Source organism: Aedes albopictus, chromosome 1, assembly GCF_035046485.1.
Source record: "Aedes albopictus strain Foshan chromosome 1, AalbF5, whole genome shotgun sequence".
Taxonomy (NCBI): Eukaryota; Metazoa; Arthropoda; class Insecta; order Diptera; family Culicidae; genus Aedes; species Aedes albopictus.
In genome coordinates this window covers 51,829,407-51,857,169 of record NC_085136.1, presented here as the reverse complement: position 1 = coordinate 51,857,169, position 27,763 = coordinate 51,829,407, and the positions used below count along the sequence as shown (strand labels likewise).

General features: G+C 37.3%; 2 protein-coding genes across 2 annotated transcripts; both read right to left on the bottom strand.

Moving 5' to 3' along the window:
* On the bottom strand, positions 1-5,859 carry LOC134284931 (ankyrin-1-like). Its single transcript, XM_062844511.1, has one exon. It carries the CDS (start codon positions 5,459-5,461, stop codon positions 4,484-4,486), a length of 978 nt encoding a protein of 325 aa, XP_062700495.1. The 5' UTR covers positions 5,462-5,859; the 3' UTR covers positions 1-4,483.
* LOC134284930 (uncharacterized) lies at positions 5,668-27,398 on the bottom strand. The gene is made up of 2 exons (XM_062844510.1): positions 27,209-27,398; positions 5,668-10,072 (listed from the first exon to the last, which is right to left on the bottom strand). The coding sequence occupies exons 1-2, from the start codon at positions 27,349-27,351 to the stop codon at positions 5,863-5,865; spliced, it is 4,353 nt and encodes a 1,450-aa protein (XP_062700494.1). The 5' UTR covers positions 27,352-27,398; the 3' UTR covers positions 5,668-5,862.
* Positions 27,399-27,763: the final 365 nt, after the last annotated feature.

Sequence of the window (27,763 nt, the reverse complement as noted above, 5' to 3'; positions counted from 1 at the left end):
TTTTCATAGAAGACTTTTATTTTAGTATTAGACTTAGTATTTTATTTCAAGTTTTATACAATGTTCGAAGGCTGCATTTGTTACTTACGCACAATCTCACAATTGTTGTATATTATTCACAGTTTGAAAATTTCCTAACAACTACTTTATCTACAGAAACTGCAATAAATAACAGATAGTGTTGCGCTCCCTGATTAGTAAACGCTTTTGAATGCTGTACAATAAGCTGTAGCTGGGTATTTTGGTGCAGGCATAATCAACTACGACAGAGGTCTTAGACAGTTTTGGGGAATCAGCTGATTTCGAACGTCTTGTGGATAGGCTTCTTTTGCGGTGTTGAAACAATGATAAATAAGTTATTCATGAACTTTGGTGTCCGGCAACCTATTTTAACATTAATTTGAAGTTTGTATGGAAGCGATTTTCTGAATCACCCCTAGTCATATTTAGCTTTCACGCCGTAAATATGAGGTAAGAATATGACGCAGTACAAACTGAACGAAACTCAACCACTAGACAAGAGGCACACTGAGCATGGACCAGTGGATACGGAGAAAAAACTATCCTCACGAAGAGTTTTTTTTTCACCCGCAGCGGGAATCGAGCCTCACCCCAAAGCATGGTGCGATTAGAAACTTAGTGACCCCAACCGCACGGATACGTGGTTAGAAATCGGAAAAAATCATAGTGGCTCAGAAAAGGGTGCTCTTTCGTATAAAGTTATCAAAAAAAAGTAAATAGAAAATCAAACATTTAAAAAATCCAGGGGTGTAAGGTCCCACCCTCTACGCCCACCTAAACATGACCACCTGCGCGCCATCTACTGTTGGTGCTAATTTGTAAACATCCTTTGTTTAATGGTTTTATAAACATCAACATTGGCACAAACATTAGTGTTTTTCTCTCGATTTAGATGCTTATGATCAGTGTTTTCGGTAATTATCGATATTTCTTGAGTCATAGTGTTCAATTATCTTTTCATTTGAGAAAAATAATCGCCTAGGGAGATTTAAATTTTTCGGCGATTTTCGCTCTTCAAACAAAGCAACAACAAAAACATGCGAGAGTAGAGGCTAATATTTCATAATGGTGAAAACAGAACACTGATTTTTTCGGAATGAAATTTTACAATCTAATATGCTGAATATATTTATCTTTATGTTCAAATCACATACTGACTTGCTTTTAACATGTTGAAACGGTATTAAATTTAGTTTTGTAATCGAAAATTGAACTTTTCTTGTTTGGTAGTTACGTCTTTTTACTGGTTCTAAAACATGATAGATGGTAGGCGTAATTTGTTCCCAGTTGACAGTCAACTTACACCCCTGAAAAAACCCGATTTAATTTTTAATTCCACTGTCACATGGCGCTAGTGAACAGCGAAGCTTTCACTTTGGGTTTGCCACGGTACATCTTAAATTGTAAGCAAGCTCTATAGAAAGGTACTATTTCGGTAAAGTTCGTATCAAAAACGAGGTATTTTGTGCAAAAGTGACAGCAAGAAGACTAAAATGGACGAGGTTCGTCAAAAAAAGGACGTTTGAAACTGGATGACGAATCGACCATGGAACAAGTGGCGAAGTGGCCAAAGAAATTCACAATCTCTGCTGCAACATCATAAAGTTTATCTGACGATTTCAGAACCGGCAAACTCCTCATTTCACTAAAATTTGAGTGAATCTACATTTACCCAAAATTGGCTTATTGGGCTCAAGGATCCCCGTTGGATAGACGCATCTCTGTTTATTTCTGACAACATCGGTGGAAAAAAGAGGGAAAACAACTTAATTTCGGGTAACGAGTTTACACTCAATTTGGGGTAAAATCGACCCAAAATTTGGTAGTTTGAATTTGGAAGAAGTTCAACAGATTGATACATTGAAGGGAGCCTTAGAAATACCTCCTGAAACTCCTTCAGCAATATTTAGTTTTTGGCTACTTTTAACGGCGCTGCCGTCGTGGGGAATCAAAACGACTGATTTAGATTTGTCACATATCAGTCGAACTCTCTCAGGTACCCACCATACATTGAACGGTTTCTCCGACTTGCATAGTTTTTTTTTTCGACAAATCTATTCAGAAATAATCCCAATTGTTGGGGAAAAACATCCAAGAATTGCTTCAGGAATGCAGCCGACATTAGTCTATGGCAGTACTTCTATCACGAATTACTCCAAGTATGTAATGACAACAGAAATCCGTGGAGTAATTCCACAAGCATTCACTGGATGAATTTTCAAAGAATCCCTTCGATAAATTTTTCGAAAGAATCGTTTGTGGAGTTGATTGACATGCTTTCGAAGCAAACTCCGGACTTCGGACATCTCAGGAATTCCTGCGGAAAGCCTGAAATCACCCTAGTGCAATGCTTAGAAACAGTGAGACACCACAGACGAACAGACGTAACACTCTAATAATTATCATCGAACACTGATTAAATGGTCTACTTAAGAAACAGATAGTTGGTAAACTGTCCTACCGTGGCGCTCGCATCGTTTTTGTTCCGCCACTTAGTTCATGGATGGTGATACCAGGCTAAGCTCGGTCCTTTTACTGCCGTAATTCTGCAAAGTGACGTAAGCGACATTGATAGTTTTGGCCCATTTTTTGGTTATTATGCATAAAACTCTTGCTCATCCTCTAAGTTTCTTTCCATAGATGATAGATTACGACTAGATCTTGCATTATAATACAGCAGACATACCACAGTGTTATTTTTACACCAGATATTATATATAATATACCGAAAAATATCGGCATTTTGAATGCCGCTCAGGCTTGTCCGCACTGAGCGCATGAAAATTCTGCTCTTTTGATTTACATCCCCTAAACCATCGTATTTATTCCATCTTCTTATCTCACCTGATAGAAGGATGTTGAAATATCCTGAATGTCATTTCGAACTGTCAAAAAATTGCACCGCAGTTCCACACTGTGCGTGCAAAGGGAATTTCACCCGGGTGAATTCACCCCAGTGAATTTCTCTTTGCACGCTCAGTGCGGCACTGCAGTGCGATTTTTTGACAGTTTGAAATGACATTTAGGATATTCAAACATCTTGCTATCAGGTAAGATAGGAAGATTGCATAAATACGGTGGTTTTGGCGGTGTAAATCAAAAGAGCAGAATTTTCATGCGCTCAGTGCGGACAAGCCTGATGGCGCTTACGTCACTTTACAGAATTACGGAAGTTTAGCGTTAGGCGAACTATGATTTGAATCGCAAAATGTATGAAGAGTTACGCCTGTGGAGACATAGTTGATTTTACAAAACAAATCTCCCAAGAAATGTAATGAAAAAAAAAAAATGAAAATACCTCGAGGAACTAGAAAAAGAATACTCTCAACAAAACTCTAGAGAAAATAGGGTATGTTGCGTGGTATGTTAGCTAACTGTGCACTCCCCTTACGAGCAGCAAAGTTGGCTTTTCTCTTATTATTTTTTCAACTCTTTATGACCATTCTGGCATGCCAAATCAAGAGGTGTGGTCTTCTTTTGGGTGAATGCGTCAATGTTGGCTCATTTCTTAATTAATATTTCTGTTCATCATTTCATCGCTGACTTGTCAGGGAATTGGTTCAATACAGCCTGGATTCGCTGGTTGGGTCACTACTGCGCCTCGATTAGCGAATCGTGTTCGTTCGTTGGGCGCAACTGGCAACTGATCAAAATGCTCTAGACACACGCAAGTGTCGAGAAATACGTCACGAAACACTCGCAGACTTGCACAAACATCCTGTATAAATACATAATAGATGAGATGCGACGGCGGTCAGACGTCAAACTCATTTTGACATTGACAGTGCTTTTAAGTTGGGTTATGCCCCAACCAGTGAACATCCAACCATTGAGACAGCCCATTTAACGAGCAGCCAATGAACGAATCGGCACTGTAATTTCTTAAGTTCTAGCAAACATAAATATGAACATGCTTTGATTGAAAACGTACGAGCCCATTCGTAATTTTCGCGGAAATCTTCCAAGCCGTCATCGTTTCGAGGGCGGCCGGCGCGGATGGGAGCAGATCAAAACTAAGAATATCAAACGTCATAATTGACGGCCAGCTGGTTGGAAATTCTCCGCATCTCTCCGAGAAAGTCGTAAAGGAGAAACGGGTTCATCGAGTTTTGTGGAAAAATAAATATAGGAGACTGGTGCTGAAGTGCTACTTAGCATATGTTTCATTGTTTCTCAATAGACAGAAACTTCGACAAACAGACGCGACACTCTTCTAATTCCCATCGTACACCGATTAAACGGTCTAATTAAATTTTAGTTGGCTAACTGGCCATTCATGACGCTCGCATTGTTTTCGTTCGAGTTTGACGTTTGCCCACTATCGCCACCTAGTGGATGGATGGCCAAACTCAGTCCTTTGAGCATGGGGCGTTCATGTTTCCATGACTATGTTTTGAATTGAAAAATGTTAGAAGTGTTACGTCTGTTTGTCGGTGGCATGTGGGTTTTTTGGGAAAGTATGTTAATTGTCGGAAAGCCGAAGAGCACTTAAACATTTTTGACGGAAATGGTCTATTAATATTTCCACAATCTCTTTATAACCAATCAGATATGCTAAATGAAGAGGTGTGCAATTATGTTCAGCCAAGGCAGCAATGTTGGCATTTTCCCTAATCAATATTTCCACAACCTCTTTATGACCACACATACATGCTAAATGAAGAGGTGTGCACTTATTTTCATCCAATGCGTGGATGTTGGCATTTCCCCTAATTAATATTTTCACAACCTCTTTATGGCCATTCTTGCAAGCCACATGAAGAGGTGTGAACTTATTTTCAGTCAATGCGTCAATGTTGGCATTTTCCCTAATTAATATTTCCGCAACCTCTTTATGGCCATCCTGGCAAGCCACATGAAGAGGTGTGGACTTATTTTCAGTCAATGCGTCAATGTTGGCATTTCCCCTAATTAATATTTTCACAACCTCTTTATGGCCATTCTGGCAAGCCACATGAAGAGGTGTGAACTTATTTTCAGCCAATGCCTCAATGTTGGCATTTCCCCTAACAAACATTTTCACAACCTCTTTATGGCCATTCTGGCAAGCCAAATGAAGAGGTGTGCACTTATTTTCAATCAATGCGTCAATGTTGGCATTTTCCCTTATTAATATTTCCGCAACCTCTTTATGGCCATTCTTGCAAGCCAAATGAAGAGGTGTGAACTTTTTTTCAGCCAATGCGTCAATGTTGGCTTTTTCCCTAACTAATATTTCCACAACCTCTCTATGGCCATTCTCGCAAGCCAAATGAAGAGGTGTGCACTTATTTTCAATCAATGCGTCAATGTTGGCTTTTTCCCCAACTAATATTTCCACAACCTCTTTATGACCATACTGACATGCTAAATGGAGAGGTGTGAACTTTTTTTCAGCCGATGCGGCAATGTTGGCTTTTTCCCTAATCAATATTTCCACAATCTCTTTATAACCATACATGCATGCCCAATGAAGAGGTGTCCAGTTATCTTGATCCAATGCTTCAATGTTGGCATTTTCCCTAATCAATATTTCCACAACCTCTTTATGACCATACTGACATGCTAAATGGAGAGGTGTGAACTTTTTTTCAGCCGATGCGGCAATGTTGGCTTTTTCCTTTATCAATATTTCCACAACCTCCTTATGGCCATTACCGCATGCTAAATGAAGAGGTGTGCACTTTTTTTCAGTCAATGCGGCAATGTTGGCTTTTTCCCTAACTAATATTTCCACAACCTCTTTATGGCCATTATCGCATGCTACATGAAGAGGTGTGCACTTATTTTCAGTCAATGCGTCAATGTTGGCTTTTTCCCTAATCAATATTTCCACAACCTCTTTATGACCACACTGACATGCTAAATGGAGAGGTGTGCACTTTTTTCAGCCAATGCGGCAATGTTGGCTTTTTCCCTAACTAATATTTCCACAACCTCTTTATGACCATACTGACATGCTAAATGGAGAGGTGTGAACTTTATATCAGCCAATGCGGCAATGTTGGCTTTTTCCCTTATTAATATTTCCACAACCTCCTTATGGCCATCCTTGCATGCTAAATGAAGAGGTGTGCACTTTTTTTCATCCAATGCGGCAATGTTGGCTTTTTCCCTTATTAATATTTCCACAACCTCTTTATGACCATACTGACATGCTAAATGGAGAGGTGTGAACTTTTTTTCAGCCACTGCGTCAATGTTGGCTTTTTCCCTAGCTAATATTTCCACAACCTCTTTATGGCCATTACCGCATGCTACATGAAGAGGTGTGCACTTATTTTCAGTCAATGCGTCAATGTTGGCTTTTTCCCTTATTAATATTTCCACAACCTCTTTATGACCATACTGACATGCTAAATGGAGAGGTGTGAACTTTTTTTCAGCCACTGCGTCAATGTTGGCTTTTTCCCTAGCTAATATTTCCACAACCTCTTTATGGCCATTACCGCATGCTACATGAAGAGGTGTGCACTTATTTTCAGTCAATGCGTCAATGTTGGCTTTTTCCCTTATTAATATTTCCACAACCTCCTTATGGCCATCCTCGCATGCCAAATGAAGAGGTGTGTACTTATTTTCAGCCAATGCGTCAATGTTGGCACTTTCCCTAACTAATATTTCAACAACCTCTTTATGGCCATTACAGCAAGCCAAATGGAGAGGTGTGAACTTCATTTCAGCCAATGCGTCAATGTTGGCTTTTTCATGAACTAATATTTCCACAACCTCTTTATGACCATTCAGGCATGCTAAGTGAAGGGATGTGACATTATTTTTATCCAATGCGTCAATGTTGGCGTTTCTCCTAATTAATATTTCCACAACCTCTTTATGACCGTTTTGACATGCAAAATGAAGGGGAGTAACAGAATTCGATTTTGCGTTCCGAATATTAATGTCAGCGCCATTTTCTAGCAGTAGCTGAACTATATGTCTTTGACTAAATAGAATGGCCATATGTAAAGGAGCATATCCACCATCAAGTTCAACATCGGGATGCACTTGACAGTAATTTATCAAATAGGAGCATATTTTGTCACTTCCGTTTATAATGGCAATATGGAGCATTTCTTTCTCATTCTTTCTATGCTGGTTTTTTTTTGAAAGTACAAATTTCAACAATTCAATAGCATTACTTTCACAAGCCCATAAGACAAATTCTTCAGAAAAAAAAGACGCCTCTTCATCGATTTCTGATACGAATGAAATGTCTTTTTTTTCAATTATTTTTATAAAAAATTTTCTTATTCCCGGAAAAGAAGACAAAACTTTTTTAATAGCCTTTTGCACATAGTCAAAATGCTCCCAAAGATAGTTCGCTACAAAATACTCGGCGTATGAGTAATGGGTGAAAAACACTTCATCGTCGATAAATTGTACAAGAATGGATTTTTCAAACTGTTCTTTATGATCAGTTTGAATTCTATCCAATGTTTCCTTGTTTTTGGGGTTTTTTATGACAAACTTGAGCTCATCAACATCAAGAAATTTAATTGCCAGTAATTGATGGTCAACATAAAACCCATCCAAAATTTGTTTGTGCAAATCAACTTTTCCAATTCCATCACAGGCATCCTCTGTCTTTACTTCCAAACATTTTTCTATAAATGTTTTATAGATATGCTCAATTTCTAGAAACTCTTTATCTAAATAACTTATTTCTCCTACTTCGTCGATTATATTTAATGCCTTGAACAGCTCGTAACGTGATTTGTAGATTTCAGAGGCCATTTTGGTCATTAATGGAACTCTGCACAAGCTATAAAATTTTTCGATTAGAAATTTGGAATACGTATTAAATTTTGGATTAACATCACATATTTCATTTTCTTCCCAAGATTGTGCAAGATAATCATATATATTTTTACTGCTAAATGGCTCCAATGAAAAGTATCTGACATTCAAATTGTGTTTCTGAAAAAAGTTCTGCAAAGATTTTTTCTTATGACTTCTTGCACTTATAACAAGTTGAATATGTTTTGATTTTATTAATAATTCAAGTAGATTGTCTATTTTGTTTCGATTTTTCTCATGAATTTCGTCATACCCATCAAAGAGCATCGTAATTTGATCATCATTTTTTTTATTTAAAACGTTTTGTATGAGTTCAACATTTTTTGGAGATAACGCAGATTTGAGAATATCGAATGATGAAACGTTTCCTAAAACGTCCTTTGAATCTTGTATTCTGTTCAAGTGAAATAAGAAAACTGCTCCTGATCCGAGTTTTTGATACTCTAGCGCAACATAGTGGAGAAGTTCAGTTTTACCTATGCCAGGCTCCGCTGTTAAAACTAAACATCGATTATGTGAAAACATAGGCTTTAGATTTGCTACAAACTGCATATCTGACATTTCCTCGTATGTTCCATTAAGAAGCGATATCCTTTCATGTATTCGATATTTCATTTTTTCTGCAATCGAACTAGCTATCATTCTGACAACATGGGATTTATTGTTAGTCATTTCGAGCCCAGGTATGCTTGTGTTATTAATATGTGAATCAATTCTTCTAAAACCGAGATTTACTTCAAATATCATTTTTCCATCAAATTGAGGAGCTTCCAAGGATTCTGATTGGTGCATCTCTTTTTCCTCTTTTTCAAAAGTAATCACTCTGTTAATATATAACTGATTGGTTACATTCAATATCGGATACATTTCTACAATTTTGAACCGTAACCTGTTGAAATACTGCGTGACAAAATCTTGACCTAAGTATGGTTTGGAATTACCTTGTTTGCACTGAAGCGCTTCGTCAAAATAATCATCCAAATCTCTCACCGCATTTTTATCATCGACTTCGGTTAGCTTACCTAAAACGTCGGGTCGCAGCCACTGCCTCATCCACAAGTGCAATTCCTCGACGATGAAGGGTTCTAGATCATTCGGTTGATGCACTGACAATGTGAGCAGCGCAAAAAATTCTCTCACATCAGATGCCTCAGCGTATAATACTGGATGGGATTTGTCCTTTCCATCGAACAGTTTCTCCTTCGTAATTACCTTCTTATTCATGTCACTCAACTCAGTTTTCAATTTTCGATACAGTTCAGCTTTACAAATTAGATCCCAATTGAATGTATCTTTGAATACCAGCTGACCATTCGCGGTTGTTGTTAGAATCAAAGCTAAAAGATTTTCGTACTTCTTTAAATGAGCAGATACAGTTCCGCTACGAAAAAGATCTTTGATGGCGGCAATCAGGTTGTCGAAATCCTGACTTCCCACTAGTGGGTAGCTTGCATACACATTTTTCGGTTTATTGACGTTGAATTTTGGTGGCTTAACAATTGGTTTCATATTGTGTAGCTCTGGTTGAAGTACTTTGTATAATTCAGCAATGATAATCAATGAGTCGTTGAAGGCATCTTGGAAACTTATATGGTTGTTTCCCGACTCCTGCAAAATATCACTTAAATAAGCTTTGTATTTCCGTAACTCGTTCGTAATAATTTCTGTAGTGAAAAGTTCTTTAAGAGCGTCCACCAGGGAATAAAAATCTTCGTTGGTGTATTTCATGATTGATTGAATGGTCGTGTCAGTCGGTGTAAGAACTTTCTGCGTTGCCCCTTTAAAAGTAAAGCGAAGATATTCGTCTACACCTCGATCGTCGATCGATATTTTATCTACTGCAGTTTTCAACTTGTTATCAAGTTTCTTATTGGTAAACAGCAGAAAATTAAGTTTGCCTTTGAACCTGTCTCGAATTAACATGTACGAAGTGAAATATTTGTACAAATTGAAATCCCCTTTCTCCCGATTCGCATTAGGAAGCAATCCATTGAGATCTATCCTTGAATATTTGTCAGCATGTTTTGATTGTATAAAAGTCCATTGCTTGGCTTCTTTATCGTACAGTACCACGTCATCAAACTTATCCGCGAATGTCAGTTCATAAGCCAAGTTGAAATCCTTCCCTTCTCGTGTCAGTCTAAGCAAAAGAAGTTGGGCTAACTGCTTTTGGTACACATCACCGTGAGTTCCAGACTTGATGCTGCTTTCGTACGCCACAAGCGGTGTTGTTTCTGGATCAATAACGTTTTGCTTTGAGTGCAGCATATTGCATCTGAAATGAAAAAAAAATAGTTGCTAAAATGAGTATTTGTTTGGTTAGGGGTCGTTCAAATATGACGTCCATCGTTTAGGGGGGGAGTTGGGTCAGTTTTCAGAAGCAGAAAAAAAATGTAACATTTTTTTTTTATTTAGATAAGTGTAATTTTTCCACGAACATCATTGTTCATTTGCTTTGATTAGCGGAAAAATGAGATTATGATAAGCGGCACCTTTATTAGGGATTATTATTCTTCTGCTTTTTCTTATTCTTGGCGTAACGTCCTCACTGGAACAACAACTGCATTCCAGCACAGTGCTCACGAGAGTTTCCTCTGCCAATGACCATTATGCATCATGTGGCAGACACGAAGATACTTTATGCCCAAGGAAGTCAAAGAAATTCCCTTAGCGAAAAGACCCTGGACCCACCGTGAGCTGAATCCGTCATCCCCAGGATGGTCATGCTTGTGGATGGTCATGTACGCACTTTTAAAATCAGGATGGCCACCCAGTCGGGAATTTTGGGAAAACCGGGAAAAGTTCGGGAATTGGGAATCACCGGGAAAACCTCGAGAATTCTTGTTAGTCACCGGGAAGTTCCAATAAAGACTCTCGGACGACTTGAAAAATTAATACAATTCTCTATTGAAACAAAAAAAAAACAGGTTGGATAATGTTTAATTTAAAATTTTCTGTTTCATTTCATTTGAAAGTACAGTCTTCGGAAGCATAAGTACAGGGGATAGACAAAATGATCGGGACAGGCAAAATTTTCACTTTCCAAAAAATGTTCAAATAGCTGTAACTTTTCGAAAAATGGTCAAAATTTCATTACATTTGGTTCATTGAATTAGGAGATATAACAGCAACTAGTTGAGCATTTTTTGGAAAGTGAAAATTGTACCTGTCCCTATTTTTTATGATCTTTATTAGTATCTCAATCAATTTTTACATTCTTCAACTTAATCTAGGTGTTCTGTGTATTATAACACACTATCACATTTACATTTCATTTGCTGTAGCAGTTAAGATTTTTTGCAGGCTTATTTTTCACCTGCGTGTCAGAAATACTTTTTTTTAACTTATGCTTACCCTAACCTAACTTAAACTAAAATAAAATGTTTCAATTTTACGATCAAGCCTTCGTGCCAAACACTATCGAATGCTCTTTCTATGTCAAGAAGTGTTACGCCAGTGGAGTAACCTTCAGATTTTTTGGAACGAATGAAATTCGTTACCCGTAAAAGTTGATGAGTAGTCGAATGTCCTTGGCGGAATCCGAACTGTCCAATGGCACAAATAGAATTTTTATTGATATGAAGCATCATTCTATTAAAAATAAGCTCTTCAAAAAGTTTACTGATAGATGACAGTAAGCTAATTGGACGATAACTAGAAGCTTCGGCAGGATTTTTGTCTGGCTTCAAAAGCGGAACAACTTTAGCATTTTTCCATTTTTCAGGAAAGTATGCTAACTGAAAACATTTGTTAAATATATTTACCAAAAAATGATAAGCAACTTTCTGGAAGTTTTTTGATGAAAATATAGTATATTCCGTCATCACCCGGAGCTTTCATATTCTTAAACCACAATAAGGAGAAGCTCGCAACTGGGGTGAAAGCCGTCGACTGCGGCATGAAGCTCGTCTGCGAATGCTACATGGAGGGCAAATCTGCTCGTTTGCCTTTCCCACCTGTCACGGAACGGAAATCTTCGCAGATTCTGGACATCGTCCACACCGACCTGTGTGGGCCGATGAGGATCGAGACGCCGAATAGTAACAGGTATGTGATGAATATCATTGACGATTTTAGCAGGTTCACGGTGACCTACCTGCTGAAAAGCAAGGCGGAAGCCGCAGATTGTATTAAGGAGTACGTGAGGTGGACCGAGATCCAGTTCAACAGGAAGCCCAAGGTGATCCGCTCTGATGGGGCGGGGAATTTGATAACAATGATCTGCGTCGCTTCTACAAGAGTGTGCGGTGGATGCGTCGCGGGTCGAGTCGGTTCCGAATTTTTCGCTTCCCGTCGGCGCTAGTTCCCAATACACTTTATAGGGTAAACAGGTATAATATGCCCCCCTAAGCAGAAATGGCAATATATCTGAAACTGGTGCCTTATTCCATCTATTGTTCACTGCAAATCGATGTTACTAAAGTTAGTGAAGTGTTGCATGCGAACTTTGCCTTTGGAGAGGTGGCTATGGAAGCTTTGAAACGTTTTTCGAAAACGTTCCAAAATTTGCCTTTTCAAAACAAACGGGGCAATATGCCCCATCAAAAGAAAAACGTCCAGCCCCGTGATAAAACTGTCCCAGGGGATAATTCCATCAATTCCATCAGTCTCCGTTGGTGGCGTTGAGGTACACTTAAATGATTTGAGGTTACACGTTAAGGTACACTTAAATCCAGGCACCGAAATTATCTGATAGAAGGTGATACTATCAATTATCTGATAGACCACTGATACTATCAATTTGAGCTACTGATACTATCAGTTCTTTTCTATCAGTGATAGTATCACTGATAGAACGGGTTCTATCAGGGATAGAAAAAATAAAGATAGTATCTCTATCAGTAAAAACAGTGATAGAGATACTATCAGTAAAACTTCTATCAATTGATAGAGATAGAAGTTCTATCTCTATCAATTGATAGACTGATAGAATGAAAATGGTTGGACAATGAGCAAGACGCATCATAAGCCGTCATAAAATATTAAGTAATGTTCTGAATAGACATTATGAAACCCATGCAATATGGGTATTTTCGGAACGGGCTCGAAGAGTAGAAGTCGAAAATCGATGTCCGCCGCCATTTTGAAATTCAAGATGGCGGCCATCGGATTTCAAAAAATGATGTAAACCAATGCAATATAGGTATTTTCGGAACGGGCTCGAAGAGTAGAAGTCGATAATCGATGTCCGCCGCCATTTTGAAATCCAAGATGGCGGCCATCGGATTTTGAAAATCGGTAGAAACCCATGCAATATGGGTATTTCCGGAACGGGCTCAAAGAGTAGAAGTCGAAAATCGATGTCCGCCGCCATTTTGAAATCCAAGATGGCGGCTATCGGATTTCAAAAATTGTTGTAAACCCATGCAATATGGGTATTTTCGGAACGGGCTCGAAGAATAGAAGTCGATAATCGATGTACGCCGCCATTTTGAAATACAAGATGGCGGCCATCGGATTTCAAAAAATGTTGTAAACCCATGCAATATGGGTACAGGTATGTTCCTTTTTTATTAACACGGTCTGCGATTTTCAGTTGACAAAAACGAAATAGTGATAAAAACGGAATAATTTTCTTTGACAAATATTTTGCAACATTTTAATATGAACTGGAAGTTTTACTGTAGAACACATTCCGAAAGTAAAAATATGCAGTTTGCTCTGAAACTTAATTGCTTTTTTATGTCTTTTAGCACACCTTGGTTGCACATTTCAAATTTCAGTTTTCTGACTGTGACGTCGACAAGAGGTTTTCGCCACATTTGTGACCACATTTTTGGAAATTTATTTTCAGTGAACGCAAGAATGACACATATTACAGTTCCAGTACCCGGATCGACGTTTTAATATTTTTTTTTTACTTTTCTAAATTTTAAGACATTCTTCCAGGAATGATTAATCTCCAGGAACGTAATTTTGATATCCTAACCAAAAAGGTTATGTTTACAGGTATGTTCCGTTTTTGTCAACACGGTTCACGATTTTCAGTTGACAAAAACGGAATGGTGATAAATACGGAATAATTTTCTTTGACAAAATATTTTGCAACATTTCAATATGAATTGGAAGTTTTACTGTAGAACACATTCCAAAAGTAAAAATATGCAGTTTACTATGGAATTTAATTGTTTTTTGATATCTTTTAGCACATCTTTGTTGCACAGTTCAAATTACAGTTTTTTGACTGTGACGCCGACGGCCGACAAGAGGTTTTCACCACATGTGTGACCACATTTTTGGAAATTTATTTTCGTTTAACGCAAAAATGACACATATTACAGTTCCAGTACCCGGATCGATGTTTTAAAATATGTCATACTTCCAGGAATTATTAAACTCCAGGAACGTAAATTCGATATCCTAACAAAAAAGGATATGTTTACTTCCTTTCGGAAGGCATTTCTCCACGAGTAACATCTTCACAGATTCCTATAAATGTTTCGTCTAGGATACTTTTAGGAAATCTCCAGAAATTCTTCTAAGTGATCACTTGTAACTTCACCAGAATATTGGATTCCCCAATAAGTTCCTCCAGAATTCTTCTTGGTTACCTTGTACCATGCCGCTTGTTTATCTTTTGGAATTCGAAAATAATTTTTAGAGAGGTTCTGCCCCTAATGGTTTCGTTAGATTATTCTTCTCGGATCAACCTAGACGTCTCTTTTCAAATTTCTCCTAGAGTTTCTTAGGGGACCCCTTTAAATATTTTACCATGAAATGGAATTTATTCACCTTCCTTATGCATTATGTTGGGAGCAGCTCGCTGACGTAGTGTACGGTTTGGGTCTAGAATGGCCCTAATGCACAAGGTGGGCTAAAAAAATCATTCTGTGATTTAACCTAGACATCCTGCTGAAATTCATCCAAGAGTTGCTTTGGAGGTTCACCATGATTTTACTTTTGAAATACAGGACGGACTCGATTATCCGGAGTCGGGGTTTGGCGCTTTCCAAGAATATATCTCGCAAACGGAATGCTGTAAGTAGCTGAAATTTTGACTGATCACTTATCAATATTGACTTGACAAAAATGTCTATATTTCAGCTTTGTAGAGCGTTCTGTTCTTCAGATATGTGTTGAAAAGCATCAGATCCCGGCTCCGGCGAGTTTCTCCATTACTTTAGAATTTCCTACGGCAATACTTCAAGATTACTTTCTGAAATCTCTCTAGATTTTTTTTTCTGATATTTTTCCAGGGTACTTCCTGGGGTTCCTCCAGAATTTCTTTTGGGAATTCCTTCATCAGTTTTTCTAGTATTTCATCAGAAGTTCTTTCTTGAATTCTTTGAAGAGTTTCTTATGATATTTTTCTCTGGAATGTTCTCCATCGAAACATTTCTTTGAAGGATTCCTACAGAACTATGTTTTGATATTTATGCGCACCTACACTTACTGGAACTTTTATTATGAATACTTCCAAGATATTTTCCAAGATTGTTCTTGGATTATTATGTTTCATCTTTATTATTTCCCCATGATTACTAGTTGAACCAGCCTTGGGCTGCAAATTTCGGTGATAAGCATAGTATAATAATAAAAATTCTCCCCGATTTCTTACTGCGTTTACTGGGAATCTTCCGTAAGTTTAGTCTAGTAATCTTCCAGGAAATCTTCTCTCAAATCCTCCAGAAATTTCTTCAGGGAGTCCTCCTAATAGTCTGTATAGAAATCTCTGGGAGTTATTCCTGAGAATCCTCTAGAAGTTCCTTGTGGGAATCCTTGGGAAATTCTCTATAGGAATCCTGTATAAGTTCTTTCAAGAAAGCATCCAATTATAATTGGAATATATTCCTCGAGGGATACTTTCATAACTGATGAGATTTCTTTGAAATTTTTTGGGAATCCTTAGTTCTTCTGGGAACTCTTCAGGAGTTGCTGAAAAAAGCCCCAGATTGTTTTCCAAGTTCCTAGACTCGTCTTTCCTAGAGAAACTTACAGGGGATGGCCAAAATGTTTGGGATAGGCTACTTTTTTTTGTCTCACAAAAAAGTTCAACATGCTATAACTTTTCATAGAGTGCATCAAAAAATCTCAAATTTTGACTGTTTGTCAACCTGTCATATGTGCATCATTGGTACAAATTTGGGCTCGATTTATTAATCTTTCGCAAAGTTAGAACCGATAGGGCAGTGGTGCTCAGGCTGGAGGATACCGCGGGCCGAATTTGCAATTCGGGATCGACCTGCGGGCCGCATAAAACATCGTTGCACAAAAACAACAAAAAGATCAATTATAAAGTATATTTATTAAAAATCTGAACTGTTCAGAACTTGTGTCAAACTTTATAATCTACTGCCCTTTGTTGAGTTCAATTTAGATTCATAGGTTTGGGTGAGAAAAACGTTTGAGCTTCAAATTGAAATTCAAACAAACAATTTAAAAGTTGCCCCTAGAAATGCCTTGAAGCCACTTCAAGAACTTGTCAAGCAGCTTTTACAAAAATTTCTTTTGAATCGCTCCAAAAAGGTTTGCTGGATTTTCTCCTGAAATTTCTTGTGGAGTTGCTCCAGAAGGTTTTCGAGAAATTTCTTGAAGTTTCTTTTAGTTTTTCTAGAATTTACTTGGAACACCTCCAAGAACTCCTCTTAGATTTGCCTTTGGAACTACCCTGAAGTTACTTCTGGAATTCCTCCTTAATCGTTTCCAAGAATTTCTCGAACATTGAAGAACTCATTGAGTTTCTTCAGGTTTATTTTCTTCAGTATGATTTGAGTTTCTCCATATGTTTCGCTCAGAGTTGCTTAAAATTTTTCTCCAATTATGTTTCCTGGAGCTTCTCCAAAAATGTATCCAAAAGTTTCTCCAAAAGGGCACAGGAAAAGCTTTATGAATCTCGCTTGAGATTTTTTTCGTTCGTTCGGGAATTTCGCTTGGACAATTCAAATTGGATTCGTAAGTTTTGTTTCGAAAAATGTGTGAGTCTTATAATAGAAATTTGAACAAACAGTGGAAATTAAACAATATTGGCAACCAAGTTGAGATTTGTTGAGAATTTTGTCAAAAACTTCGTGCTTTGTGTGTTTATGTTCTTCGGAAAGGCGAAATGTGGAATATTTGCTCAGCGTTGCATTGACTGCGCTTGAAAACTGCAACTAATGTTTAAATGATTCAATATTACATTTTTAACAAACTTTCATTAAAGTCGTACCACTTATAAATAACTATAAGCTGGTTTCGTGACTTAGCTGAAATGCCGAAATATTTCGGAGCTGCGATTTCGAATCTTACCAGAACGGATTGTTCTTTTTGTTTATTTATCATTTAATTTGTGTTCAATACTGTGAAAATTGATCAGATTTTTTTTGTTTGATTTCTTAAATTCAAAAATTTCGATTCATCTTAATGTACTCCGCGGGCCGCAGGATGAGCACCACTGCGATAGGGTAAAACACTATTTTTTAAACAACTCATTTTTGAGCTGTCATATCTCGGAAACCAGTGAACCGAATTGAATGAAATTTTGAACGTACACTAACAATATACAAATGCTTCACAAACTATTAAAACATAGATACTTTTTGAACGTTAAAAAAAGTTAACATGGATTGACACTTTTTGGATTTTTCTCGAAAAAACGTTATTTTTTTTACAACAATGTCAATAAATTTTAGTGTTGATATCCAAAGATTTTCCACTTCTGTTCTCAAGTTATCTTTAATCAGATTTATTAGAGCCTATTTAGATTGAAGAAAGAACACATTTAGTATTTTTTGTGTGGTATTATAAACACAGAGAACAGACGTCTATCTTCGCTTTCTGCCTTGTGTAAAACTCTGTAACGGTCATATCAGAGTATGTGGTTATGTCCCCGTTGCGTGGCGCTAGCGTCCCATCACTTACATTGTTGTGTTGTCATTTTTGTTTCCAGTGCTCGCCGTTTTTTGCCGTTTGGCGCTCGTGTCGCTTTGTGGGCTAGTGTATTTTAACGATGAACACTGCCATCGTGGGGTCAAATCGACTTTTTATGTGGGGCAGTCTCCGTTGGTGGCGTTGAGGTACACTTAAATCCTTTACACACGATTTTGACGTATTTTTGTTCGAGCTTAAATGTCTGTTCTCTGTGTTATAAATTTGACTTATTTTCCTCTATTTGGGTAAAAATTTCAACCCGGTATAACTTAATTCGCCATGAGAAAATATTACATTTTATAAAGTCGTATTAAGTATCAATATATTGTTGATAAACGATAAAAATTTCATTCCGAGATATGACAGTTCAAAAATGAGTTGTCTGAAAAATAGAGTTTTACCCGAACGGTTCTAACTTTGCGATACATCAATGAATCGAGCCCAAATTTGTACCAATGGTGCACATATAATAGGTTGACAAACAGTCAAAATTTGAGATATTTTGATGCACTCTATGAAAAGTTACAGCATGTTGATTTTTTTTTTGTGCGAGAAAAAAAGTTACCTATCCCAAACATTTTGGCCATCTCCTGTATTTCTGAAAGACTAACTTACCTAAAGGAACTAAAAGACTAATCCACCTAAAGGAACTTCTTAGTTATTTGTTGACGATTTCTTAGAAGAAATCCATTAAGGAATCTGGAGAAATAGAAGGTAGAATCGCTATTCGGAATTACTGGAAAAACCAAGAATGACAAGAGATATGACAATGATTTTATTGCCCTTTTCCGGCTATACCAGTCGGCTAGTATGTCTGAAATAGACGTAAAAACTTGAAGTATTTTAGGCAAAGTACGTTTAATTGGCAAATTGAGAGATAAATTTGTGAAAAAATTACCACTTGTTTTGGTGGGATTCGAACCCACGACTCCGTTATCGCTAGTCCGGCGCTTTAACCAACTAAGCTACAGAACTCTCAATTTGCCAATTAAACGTACTTTGCCTGAAATACTTCAAGTTTTTACGTCTACGACAAGAGATATCTCTGGTAGAAATTTGAGCCACGTCGGAAAGAAATAGCAACCAGGAGAGAAGAATTAAGCACATCGTGTAATTTCAAGAAAATCATGTAAATAATCGCGTGAAATTTATTATACGTATAGCCGTAAAAAAGAAGAAGAAGAAGAAGAAGAAGAAGAAGAAGAAAGGTAGTTGCTTCATTCTTGGATGCATTGTCTAAAGATTAATGTTTAGCTTTAAATTACACGAGTGTTCGAGGGAAGAAATTTGACAAAAACTTTAGTGTTGACAAAAACGGAATGAAATGTTGACGAAATCGGATAGTGACAAAAACGGATAGTGATAAAAACGAATAGTGACAAAAACGGAACATACCTGTACTTCCTTCCGGAAGGCATTTCTCTTCGATTTCATCTTACAGATTCCTCTAAAAGTTTCGTCTAGGATACTTTTAGGGAATCTACAGGATTTTTCTAAGCAATCACATATAAATTTTCCAGAATATTGGACTCCCCAAGAAGTTCCTCCAGAATTCTTCTAGATTACCTTGTACCATGCCGCTTGTTTATCTTTTGGAATTGGATAAGAATTTTTATAGAAAAGAGGTTCTGCCCATTATGATTTCTTCAGCAATTCCTTCTCGGATCAACCTAGATGTCTCTTTTTAAATTTCTCCTGGAGTTTCTTTGGGGATCCCTTCAAATATTCCACCAGGAATTGGAATTTATTACCCTTTCTTATGTATTATATTCGGAACAGCTCACTAACGTAGTGTACGGTTTGGGTCTAGCATTGCCTTAATGCAAAAGATGGGCTAAGAAAATCAATCTTAGATTTAACCTAGACATCCTGCTAAATTTCAGCCAAGAGTTGCTTTGGAGATTCACCAAGATATTACTTATGAAATATAACAGTTTCTACGTTTCTTCAGAATTTCATGTGGGAACCCTTTTTGAAAAAAATGGATTACTTTTTGAAATCCCTCCTGAAAATTTTTCTGCGGTGGTTTTTTCTGCGGTTCCTCCAGAATTTCTTTCTGGGATTCCTTCAACATTGTTTTTGATATTTTTCCCTGAAATGCCCTCCATCCAAAAAATTCTTTGAAGCATCCCTACAGGACTTTGTTTTGATATTTATGCACAGTAGAAACACCTACTGGATCTTTTACTATGAATACTTCCAAGAGATTTTCCAAGATAATTCATCTTTGTTGTTTCCCCATGATTACTAGATGAACCAGCTTTTGGATGAAAATCTCGTTAATAAAGATAATATAATAATAATGATTCTCCCAGATTTCTTACTGCGTTTTCTGGTAATCTCCCAGAAGTTAAGCCTAATAATCTTCCAGGAATTCTTTCCTGAAATCCTCCTGAATTTTTTTAGGGAGTCCTCCTGATATACTGTATAGAAATCTCCGGAGAGTTATTCCTGAGAAACTTCCAGAAGTTCCTACCCAAGTAACACAGAAAACATCTTCAGAAATCAAAACATCAAAATACGCTATATTACTGCATTATAAGTGCATTAGAAAACATCTAGTGTTATTTAGAAGATTTTTTTATGTTGGCAAATGACGAAGAGCAAACAAATATCAATGGCTTGGAAACGAAAAACAATATGTTGATAATACAATTATTCTACACTTTTAGAGCATCACCATAAAAATATCACAGCAGTTAATATTTATGTTCCCACGGTTTGACGCGATGATCGACCTGTAGCATTTCTTTAAATCCAGGACGCCCACCGTAAAGATGAAGATTGTTATGCCTACAGGTGAAAACTCTTCAGAACCAAGTACGAGTTGAGTTCTAACGCGCTCCATAGCTAGATACCATGCTGAGATGCAAAGAATAACTAAAGACCTTTCGCGGCGGACGAAAAGCAGCTGCTGTGATGGGAAGATGGACCTCTTATCAATCCCGTTATTCTGACGTGCCGTTATTGTAAAACATTCTACTCCCATCCCATGACACTGCCATTATCAATGTGCATTGTGCACAAATCTGGAAAGATCCGGCCGGTCAACTTGCACCAGCGCTACGCTCCATTAACAAGCCCTAATCATCAGCCATGATCCATTCGACGATTCACACCCACCACCGAGCTCCGATCTCGGTGATTCGTTGAATTGATTTCGTTTCCAAACTGCAGGCCTATTCTCCCAACATGCGAACAGATTCACGGATCAAGAATTGTTCCTGACATGAGTTAGTCGACTATCGTTCATTGCGAATTTGTCAATTACAACGAATTTCTGGACCACCAGAGCGTTTTGTTTTTGTTTACTGCCGATAGAATTTTGACAGACAGAACCAGGTCAAGTAAATAGTTGTAATATAGTTAATTTGACGTTGTAATTATGATCGCAACATTCACTTAAATGTAAGCATGTACGGAAGATGTTATCTAGGCGTATTATTAACGCTATAACAATTTATTTATCAAACTGTTCTAAAGTTGCTCACAAGACGTATTTTTGAAGCAATTTCAACTTGCTACTTAATCGAAACAAAAACAAATATGTTTTTCTGTTTTCTCGTTTGAAAAAGAAATAAATTACAGTGCCGAGTAATAATTGAGTACACAAATAAAAAAATGAAACAAACTAAAATTCTTATTATTTTAATTTACGAATCAAAAACTGCTTTTTGTTTCTAATACTCGACTTCCCATGAACCGTAAACAGACAGTAATAAACCTTGTACTTAAATATAATTATGATTGGATAATAAATATTATTCAAAGTTTTTTGAACAACACTGTAAGCCTCATCAATTATCTGCCATATTGTGTTTTCGCGTGGATTATAAAAAAAAAACTAAAAACGACATCAAATTATTTATTCAAGTTGAACTTTTGAATTCAACTAAGTGGCGCATGAATTATATACGAGTGAAATTACCAGTTTCTCCATAAATCTTGAAGCGCAAATAAAAAAAATACTAATGCCACCAGGCATAACCCATTATTTACTTTGCTGTCCGAGTCAAAAAAAAAAAATATCATATCGTCTCCATCACTTGGAGAACCTTTTTGTGTTTAAGAAGCAAATTGCATTTTTTCGAAAAAAAAAACAATCATTTTTTGTTATTGTTTCTTTCTGTAAAATTCCTCACTTCACATACCGTCGGGCTCATGATACCGATAGGTGATATAAATGGATTCTTCAAGTTATATAACATTGAAATAGCTTAATTACAAAAGTTGAAATGATGTGCTATAATTATGTTTCTTACAGGCTATATATCTTGAAATTAATTTGATTTTGACCAACGAATGTGGATGTGTTATATAAGTATTCTGCAAGTTTAACAATTAACAAATAACTTGATTCCTACCAATCTATATTATAGAGTTGATTCGATGTACCATGGGAGTACTATTGGTGTTATCGGATACGTCTTATATAACCTGCAAGATGTTTTAGAAGCCGCCATTTTTTGCGCTGTTTTGATGATATAAGTGTTCAATATTAGGTTAATAATACACGAAAAAAACAGGTGATTAGGTATGAATCGTGAATTTTAAACTTATATAAAACAAGTTGTGTTATTGATGATGAATAACCTGGGCTTGTTAGGGGAATATCTGTAAATAAAAGAAAATCGGGTTAAGTACGGTTCCTTTGAATTCCACTAAGAATTTGCATCCTTTGACAGATACGTATTTCGACCTCAACTGTAAGGTCGTCTTCAGTGTCTTGTACTTGACTCGACTTTTATTTAAGTTGTGTTACTTGGGTAGTGGAAAACCTTGAGAAATTCCTTCTAGGAATCCTGTATAAGTTCTTTACAGAAATTATCCAACTGTCCCTCGCGGTATACTTTCAAAATTGATGGTATTTCTTTAGTATTTTTGGGAATCCTTAGTTTCTTCTGGAAATCGTTCAAGAGTTGCTGGAGAAATCCCCTGATCGTTTTTCAAGATCCAAGACTCCTCTTTCCTAGAGAAACCGATTTCTAAAAGAATTAACTCCTAATTCACCTAAAGAAACTTCTGAATAATTTCCTGACGCTTTCTCAGAAGAAATCCATTAGGGATTCTGGAGGAACACAAGGTAGAATTGCTAGTAGGAATTACTGAAGAAAACCAAGATTGCATTTTTAGAGCAATCGAGAGATGAAATCCCGCATAAAATTCTATAGGAATCTCCCGTTAGCCTAGTGAATATAGAAGTCTCGGTCGGGAAAATTTGGACATGGTACCAAGATAGACTAGAGAGAACTCTGTTAGAAATTTGAGCCCCGTCGGAAAGAAATAGCTACCAGGAGAGAAGAATTCAACACATCGCGTAATTTCAAGAAAATTGCGAAAAAAATAGCGATAAATTTATTTAACTTAAAAAGTCTTGTAAAAAAGATTGTAGAGTAAAAAATTAGACAATGACAGGCAAAAAAAGCCCTAAACTGTTTAGGTTTTCAAAGACCACTTCAAGAGGCAGGCCAAGTTCCAGTTGGTACTTAGAGCCGTAAAGAAGAAGAAGAAGGATCTGCAGAAGAAAGTTCTACCCAGTTGGACGGACATCCAGAATCAATCCCCGGAAGGGGCACCAATTAAGGTACCCTAACAGTCTAACACAATAGGCTAATGAAAAAAAAAAAAAAAAGATCGATTATCCAGGGTGATTTTTTCCTATTGCCGAATGATCGAGTCCGTCCTTTGATTGTTTTATGTGCACATCCCATCTATTATTGATCTATCACGATTAGCTAAGCTTAGTATAGTATACTTATGTTACACATGGGAAATGATTGAGCCATTTTACAAAACGACAAAATTGTTGGTGATGATATTGATATTCACGTATAACCTCCTGCCACCTCCTGTGAGGTTTTCATTAATTACATTGTCTAGATTTTTTTTTTGGTTAATTGATTTAATTTTTGTCATGTTCAAGTAAGAAGAAAATTATGCGTGAGAGAAGCATAAATTAACATTATTTTCAGCTGAATTTGAAATGTGTTGAAAGCTACTGTAGCATATACGTCTTCTATGTCATTATTGGTGGTTGCTTCAAATTCACTCATGGATGCATTGCCTCAAGATTAATGGTAAACTATAAATAATTCGTGCTCGACGGACAAAAACTTTAGTGTTGACAAAAACGGAATGAAATGTTGACGAAATCGGATAGTGACAAAAACGGATAGTGATAAAAACGGATAGTGACAAAAACGAAACACACCTGTATTTTCGGAACGAGCTCAAAGAGTAGAAGCCAAAAATCGATGTCCGCCGCCATTTTGAAACGAAGATGGCGGCCATCGGATTTTGAAAATCGATAGAAACCCATGCAATATGGGTATTTTCGGAACGAGCTCGAAGAGTAGAAGTCGAAAATCGATGTCCGCCGCCATTTTGAAATCCAAAATGGCAGCCATCGATTTAGAAAATTGTTTGAAACCCATGCAATCCACTTATCCGCCAGCGGTAATGGCGGCGGCGGGCAAAACCAACCGGTTCGAATTTTGACGTTTCTTGGGGGAAAGTCAAAGCGGATTCATTCTGCTCCTCACCCATTCGCCCACCGTTCGTTGGCACCAACCGATTGCGGTCCCAAAAATACCCATATTGCATGGGTTTACAACCATATATGAAATCCGATAGCCGCCATCTTGGATTTCAAAATGGCGGCGTCCATCGATTTTCGACTTTAACTCTTCGAGCCCGTTCCGAAAATACTAATATTGCATAAATTGACATCATTTTTTAAAATCCGATGGCCGCCATCTTGGATTTCAAAACTACTACTCTTCAAGCCCATTCCGAAAATACCCATATTGCATGGGTTTACAACAGTTTTTGAAATCCGATTGCCGCCATCTTGGATTTCAAAATGGCGGCGGACACCGATTTTCGACATCTACTCTTCAAGCCCATTCCGAAAATACCCATATTGCATGGGTTTACAACATTTTTTGAAATCCGATGGCCGCCATCTTGGATTTCAAAATGGCTGCGGACATCGATTTACGACTTCTACTTTTCAAGCCCATTCCGAAAATACCCATATTGCATGGGTTTACAACAGTTTTTGAAATCCGATGGCCGCCATCTCTGATTTCAAAATGGCGGCGGACACCGATTTTCGACATCTACTCTTCAAGCCCATTCCGAAAATACTCATATTGCATGGGTTTACAACATTTTTTGAAATCCGATGGCCGCCATCATGGATTTCAAAATGGCGGCGTACATCGATTTTCGACATCTACTCTTCAAGCCCATTCCGAAAATACCCATATTGCATGCACGCTAAGAAAAAGTTACTCTAAAATTAGTAAGATTCACACAAAACTGAGCTAAACTGGAACAGCTCAAAAAATGAGTAATTTTATTTCCAGCGATAGCGCTGGCCCAAGTGCAAAAATCCAAACAGTTTAAGCTGTATAATATTCTTCACATCGGCAAGAATATTATACAACCTAAACTGATGAGATTTTCGCACTTGGGCCAGCGCTATCGCTGGAAATAAAATTTACTCATTTTTGAGTTGTCCCACTTTAGCTCCAAAATGAGTGAATTTTCTGACCGTGTGGGTTTACAACATTTTTTGAAATCCGATAGCCGCCATCTTGGATTTCAAAATGGCGGCGTACATCGATTTTCGACATCTACTCCTCAAGCCCATTCCGAAAATATCCATATTGCATGGGTTTACAACATTTTTTGAAATCCGATGGCCGCCATCTTGGATTTCAAAATGGCAGCGGAACTCGTTTTTTGGTATCCGGAAGATAAAAATTTTTGATTAAAACCAATGTTTTATTTAAAGTTAATATATTTTTATTCAATGTTTTCCCACTATGCGGAAGATTTATGTTCCGGTTTTGCTATCAATGATAGGATAGATAGAGATAATAATAGAATTTTTCTGATAGTATCTTTTTTTCTAAAGATAGATGATAGAGATAGACCACGTATATCCTTGATAGTAAAAATGCTGATAGTATCAGTTACCTTCTATTAGCTGATAGAGATAATTATTTTATCTTCTATCCATCAGTTTAAAAAAATTGATAGTATCTCTGTCAGTGCCCCTACTGATAGTATCAATAGGCTAATAAAGTCCTATCGGGATTCTTGATTTAAACCACAATAAGTGGTTCAAGAGTACATATTTACTCATTTTTTGACGCTTTCATTAACTATAGTTGAAAATATATAATTTTTATTTTTCTAGAATTTTGTCTCGTCCCTAGATTATAACACATACTTTGAGTGATTTTTTTTCACCGTGTATGTCAGATAGGAACATTTTTGAAATCCCAGTGCGAAAAATGTCGAGCTCAGTCACACAAGGTTGACCTCAAATGTCAAAGTAGAACTATTTACCATTTAACTTATTTCGAATTTTCTCATTATTCCTTTGTTTTTCAAGTTCGAGTAAAGTACAATTTCGATTAGAATACCATGCTTGATCGTATTAGTCAATATAAGCGAGATTTCGTCCTTAATTTTAGGACCCTATTGATACTATCCAAAGATAGGACTGATAATGATAATTGATAAAGATAATTTTGGTGCCTGCATGGTTGAGTTGTTTCACGCGCGAAACTCACCACCGAAAAAATCATGTATGAGTTAGCTCGTGATTTCACTCATTGCTCTACGTCGTGGTTTTCTTATTTATTTACATCAAAGTTCTTAGGATTATATGATAGAACAAAAGCAAATCTAGCGTACAATAACATTGAATATCGTTCAAATTGATTTGGATTCGTTTTACAAGCGAATGAGATTTCGCATAAAAATCTCGCGCGTGAGAAATTGATTCATAATCGCGCGCGAGTTAGATCACGCGGGAGCAGCTCGTGAGCGTGCTTTGAGTGTGATTTTACCAACACTGGTTCCCAACAGCGTAACCAGATCTACGGAAATTTCCGTAGATCTACGGAATCGAGCCCTTTCTACGGATATACGGATCCGTAGAATAAATCTACAGTTTACTCGGTTCTTCTGCGGAAACCTACGGAAAGCTACGGAAAATTTACGGACTTTTCATCTGCATCTACGGAACAAAAATTCTGAAATCCTCCCCACCCGCTCATCAGTTTTCAACTACGGAATCACTTGTGAAAAAATCTGACATCGCTGGTTCCCAAAGTGCCAAGTGTTGCGACTCGAACAGTTAAGCGTACCAAAAACCCACCCATCGTCTCCGCTAGTGCTGGTTGGTCCAATGCCGCAAGTGCGTTGCTCAACCCTCATGAAAACGACAATCCTCCGTGTGATCAACACGATCTTCACAAGTTGATTCATATCGAGCCCTGATGAAGATTCCAACTACTGGATCGAAACGTAGGCAATGGTTTGAAATAATCAACGCTTTTTCTGTGACTGAAAGCCGAAAAAACACCAAGTTTCAATATGGTCACCAAAAGTTCAAATAAAGATGAACCCATTTGGCTTGCATACAAGGCCGTTCAAACCAACGGTGCAAAATCATCGCTGTGAACATCGACTGGACAAAGCATTTGAATGACAACGCTGGGATGAATAACATTTTCGCTGTCGTGGACTGCTGGATACTTACATGAAATATTGTGTAGTTTCAACGCTGAATATAAAGTATCCGAACCGCAATTGACTGAGCTTTCCACCAGTTTTTTCTGTCTGCCAGGCACCAAACACACGTTCTTTGCAACAGTCTTCAAAAAACTGACACTTGCCATACATTTCAAGCACTTATCAATGAATTTTCTTGATTTATCTTATCTTGCTTATAGTGTATTGCATTGCTAACTGGACTGCGACAGAGTGCGGAATCTTAAATAATAGTGCGATATTGCATCAAATCGTTCCGGTGTCTTTACCGCTCACCGAAACGATCTGATACCAAATCGAACTTTTATTTAAGATTCCGCACTTCCTCGTCGCACTTTTAACTGCGCAATGCGCAATATCTTATCAGTGTTCAAGGAGCACTCCAACTTTGTCAATTAACCATTTTGCGTTCGTAAACTGTACGGTCAGAAAATTCACACAAAACTGAGCTAAAGTGGGACAACTCAAAATTGAGTAATTATTTTTTCCAGCGCTAGCGCTGGCCCAAGTGCGAAAATCTTATCAGTTTAAGCTGTATAATATT